Raw genomic sequence first — 5000 nt, forward strand, 5'->3', positions numbered from 1 at the left:
GCTGAGCTACCGAAGCCAAAGTAATGTGGCTAGATGACTTTGAGAGTGTAAGTGCTGAAATTCTCTCCTCATTAAAACTTTATTTCCTTCTTTGGCTGCTTCTACTCCCCCGAGCCCCGGCTTTGACTATTCCAAACCTCTCTGCCATTACTGAGACATCAGTCATATTAGCAGCAAGGCAAATATTGTCACACAGAGGCATAAAAGATTTCACTGATGGATTGGAAAAAGGCTAAAGAGACATTGATAGACAGATCATTAGCTAAATTGATGAATTGGCAGTCAATTATTACCACTCGTGCTCATACATGCAAAGATGCATAAAGGCAGATACTCCATCTCTCTCTCTCTCTCTCTAACTCTCTCTCTATCTCTCTCTCTTTCTCTCAATTCAATTTTCAATTCATAAAAAACTTTACAGGCATGAACGCTTCAGTAACATTATTGTCAAAGCTCAATTACATACACACACATTACATAGGCATATTACACAAACACATGAATCTCAATCTCTCTCTCCCCCTCTCTCTCTTGCTCTCTCTATCTTTTGCGCTGTTTCTCAAACACACACACAGACACACAGACACACAGACACACAGACACACACACAGACACACACACACACACACACACACACACACACACACACAAATAACCTACATAACTACACAAATATACACAAGACATACTAAAATGGCTATTCCCTATTTCAAAACTGAGAATGCGAGTTTACTGGATTGCAGTTGTCTAACCAATCACAATCCCATGATCGCTGACATCGTCGACCTCTAATCAACATCAATCTACCCGTAGCATCTCCACGGAAACCCACGGGGTCTTCTTCAAGCACAACCCACATCGCATTGTCCACGTCTACAAACAGACATTTTACTTCCACAACCATCTCTACAGTGAGTAATGAGGTCTCTTAAATGGGAAACTTCAAGCAGCTGAAGTTGTGGCGCATGTCAAAGCTCTGCAGATTGAATCCCCACTGCACAGAACTGACAGTAATTGGGTGGGTGGACAGGTTGACCTTTATCAGATTCATTCATACACAAGACACCAGTTGGATGTGGTGTGTGGGTGTTTTATATATATATATATGTGCATGCACGCGCGCTCGTGTGTGTGTGTGCGTGTGTGTGTGTGTGTGCTTGCTTGCATATGTGCAGGGAATATGTGTGTGTGCACTTGGGTGATCATGGGTCAGACACATCCATTTGGATTCTTTTCCTGTTATAATTTGCACTCACTTTACATGTACACATGTCTGTTAGGATGTGTGTGTGTGTGTGTGTGTGTGTGTGTGTGTGTGTGTGTGTGTGTGTGTGTGTGTGTGTCTGTGTGTGTGTGTGTGTGTGTGTGTGTGTGTGTGTGTGTGTGTGTGTGTGTGTGTGTGTGTGTGTGTGTGAGTGTGTGTGTGTGTGTGTGTGTGTGTGTGTGTGTGTGTGTGTGTGTGATTGTGTTTTGGGTATACTGTGTCTGTGTGTGTGTGTGTGTGTGTGTGTGTGTTTGTGTTTATTAAAATCATAACTTGGAATACAGAATACAGTTAAAATGATGCATATGGTTACTCGTGTGTATTTCTACGGTGAATCTCATTCATCTTCTCTTCTCTCCTGACCATAGAGAGGACTCTCTTTCATATTTCTTTTTCAATATCATAAAGTTGTTCCAGAGATAGCCAGCCAAAGCTAATGGCAACCCTTCTAACGGCTCATCTGGAGCCTGTCCAACAGAGAGGTCAGAACACAGACACACACACACACACACACACACACACAAAGACACAGAAGATACAAAAGACACACAATCTATCACATGAGAATGTACGCACACACAAGCATGTACTTACACATTCTCTCACTCACTGAAACACACACACACACACACACACACACACACACACACACACACACACACACACACACATACACACACACTGATTCAGCTTGAGTCAGAACACCCACTAAACCCTTAGGGAAGGTTCATATCAAGCCAGATTGTGACGTCATGGCGATCTGAGGCCTTAAGCTGCAGTCACATTAGAGACAGAAGATCCCACCATTCACTAGAGTCGTGTGTGTGTGTGTGTGTGTGTGTGTGTGTGTGAGAGAGAGAGAGTGTGTGTGTATGTGCGTATGTGTGTGTGTGTGTGTGTGTGTGTGTGTGTGTGTGTGTGTGTGTGTGTGTGTGTGTGTGTGTGTGTGTGTGTGTGTGTGTGTGTGTGTCTGTATTAGGTAGGTATATGTGTGTGTGTGAGCCCAATCCTGAATCTCAATTCACCTCTACTCTGAGTCATATTTGAAAGCATTAACCTATCTGTGAGCATAAAAAAATCAGAATAGAATAAATCACATTAATGAGTCACAAAGCTCACTGTTTGAATATCTGACGCAGGCTGGATCACAGAGCTTGCTCAGAATTGCAGAATTATCCCATTGATACCAATGATGGAAGGATTGTGAATGCACAAACACACACAGTTACACAGCTACAAGTTACACACACAAACAAATACATCAAACACACACACACACACACACACACACACCCTTTAGAAGCGAAGGTGTTCAGTGCCAGTGGTCTGAGGAAGGGCTATAAAGCCTAAAACGTTACTAAATAAAGAAACTATAAATGGTAAATAAAGAAACTATATTTGGGAGCTCTTCGGTGTACCAATTTTTATGTTGCCTTTGAACTATTTTTTGGATCTCGCACCCGACAAAACTTACAGATGTGCGTGATTATACTTTGTGTTTTCTTCAGTGGCACACACACATACTTACACACAATAACACACATTTACAGTCATACATACATGTAATTAGTCACACACCAGCACTCTCTCTCAAACACACACACACACACACACACAACTGACCTGTGCAGACTCTCTGGAAGTTGGGGTTCTCCTGCGGGTGGAAGGGGATCCGGCACTGGAAGCGGTGCTGCCAGAACTCGGGGAACCACGGGTTCCGCTTGTTGGTGTCCAGGCGCAGCTCCAGGAAGTAGTCGTTGAAGGACTGGACCTCCTCCGTCTGCAGCTTCAGCGTGATCCCTCCATCCGCCTCCTGCTCGTAGCCCTCCACCACCTCATAGCGATCCGCCCATCCGTCACTACCAGAGGAGAGGGGGACACAGAGAGAGAGGGGGGGAGGAGGAGGAGGAGGTAGGGAGAGAGGGGCAGAGAGAGAGTGAGGGAGGAGGGGGAGACAGGGAGAGTGGGGGAAGAGGGGGAGACAGGGAGAGAGGGACAGAGAGAGAGAGGGGGAGGAGGAGGGGGAGGTAGGGACAGAGGGGCAGAGAGAGTGAGGGAGGAAGGGGAGAAAGGGAGAGAGGGAGGGGAGAGAGAAAGTAGGAAAAGGAGAAGGGAGAGAGAGACAGAGAGTGAGGGAGGAGGGGGAGACAGGGAGAGAGGGACACAGAGAGAGTGAGGGAGGAGGGGGAGACAGGGAGAGAGGGACACAGAGAGAGTGGGGGAGGAGGGGGAGACAGGGAGAGACGGACAGAGAGAGAGAAAGTAGGAAAAGGAGAAGGGGGAGAAAGAACAGGGATAGAGGGAGACAATGAGAACGACGTTAGAGAGAGTGAGACCTACAGTAGACAGACAAAACGAGAGAGTTAGAGAAAGGGATAAAAAAAAGATGGACGGAGGGAGAAGAAATGTGTCAGATGAAGAGAAATATTAGTGGAGAAAAGAGAGAGGTGAGGTGAGGAAGAGAGGAAGAGATGGAGAAGGAGTAAGAGGGAGTGACTGAGAGCAAAGAAGAGAGAGAGAGAGAGAGAAAGAGAGAGAGAGAGAGTGGGAGAGGAGAGTAGAAAACTGACAGAGGAGAGAAGTGCGATTAGGAGAGAGGCAGAAGGACGATGGGGCAGAGCGATAACGCTACTGCGCGGGCCGCTGAGCTGGGACTGTCAGAGGACTACTCGACTGCTGCACTGATGGATTTCCTACATTTATCCGCCAGTAATATCTTCTGCCAAAAAAGTCCATCAATTATGGATTAATTATGGAAGTTCCTTTGATGTCTAATTACTATCAGACAGAGTGTTAGTAATCACTGCGTGTGTTGGTGTGTGTGAGTGTGCGTGTGCGTGTGCGTGTGTGTGCTTATGCATATGTGTGTGTGTGTGTGTGTTTGAGAGAGAGAGAGAGAGAAACAGAGAGAATATGTATATTTTTGGTCCATTTACTATCTAGTGTCCTTATTACGGGCAGTTAAATTACATGACACATTATGTGTTCCAACTAACCCTGATTAATCCTGACCCCTAACCCCAAATACATTTCCTAAACATTCTGTCATGCCAACAATGTACAGAGGGAGAGCCGGAGAAATGTACTTCTGCCTTCTTATGCTAGAGCTCATCTGAATTAAATAGTTTTATACTGAAGAGAGGGACAGGGGGACAGAGGATGGATGGATGGATAGAAAGATAAATAGATAGATAGATGGGACATAGAGAGGGAGAGTGTGTGTGAGAAAGGAGAGATAGATAGAGAGAACAAGAGAGTGTGTGTGAGAGTGTGTCTATGAGAGAGAGAGAGAGAGAAAGAGAACAAGACAGAGGTAGCGTGAAAGTACTTGTGTGTGTGTGTGTGTGTGTGTGTGTGTGAGAGAGAGAGAGAGAGAGTGTGTGTGAGAGAGAGACACACAGAGAGAGTAGGAACAAGACAGAGCGAGAACAAGAGAGAGATGGCATGAAAGTATATGTATGTGAGAGAGAATCAGAGAAGCCACCACTCATCTGCAAATGTGGGGGAAGAAAAGTGACCCTCTCCTCTCCTGTATCACTCATTCTCTCTCTCTCTCTCTCTCTCTCTCATCCCTTGTTCTCTCTCTCCCTCATCACCTCCACACTTTCTCTCTTCCTCTCACTCTTTCTCTGTCTCTCTCACATATCTCACTCTGAAGATCATTTGTGTTGGTCTCCAAGGTAAAGCAGGACAGGACTGTCTGTCTCTCTTTGTTCAGCCTCAGGAAAGCACAAGT

General features: G+C 45.5%; 1 protein-coding gene across 1 annotated transcript in view; it reads right to left on the reverse strand.

Annotated features, from left to right (window-relative positions):
- The window catches only part of LOC134097405 (metabotropic glutamate receptor 1-like), a 32058-nt gene that overhangs the window by 11262 nt on the left and 15796 nt on the right, over window positions 1-5000 (reverse strand). Inside the window, exon 4 of the mRNA XM_062550283.1 lies at window positions 2888-3123. Within this exon, the coding sequence (XP_062406267.1) occupies window positions 2888-3123 (236 nt within the window). The remainder of the gene's footprint in view (window positions 1-2887; window positions 3124-5000) is intronic.

Source organism: Sardina pilchardus, chromosome 12 (genome assembly GCF_963854185.1).
Source record: "Sardina pilchardus chromosome 12, fSarPil1.1, whole genome shotgun sequence".
Taxonomy (NCBI): domain Eukaryota; kingdom Metazoa; phylum Chordata; class Actinopteri; order Clupeiformes; family Clupeidae; genus Sardina; species Sardina pilchardus.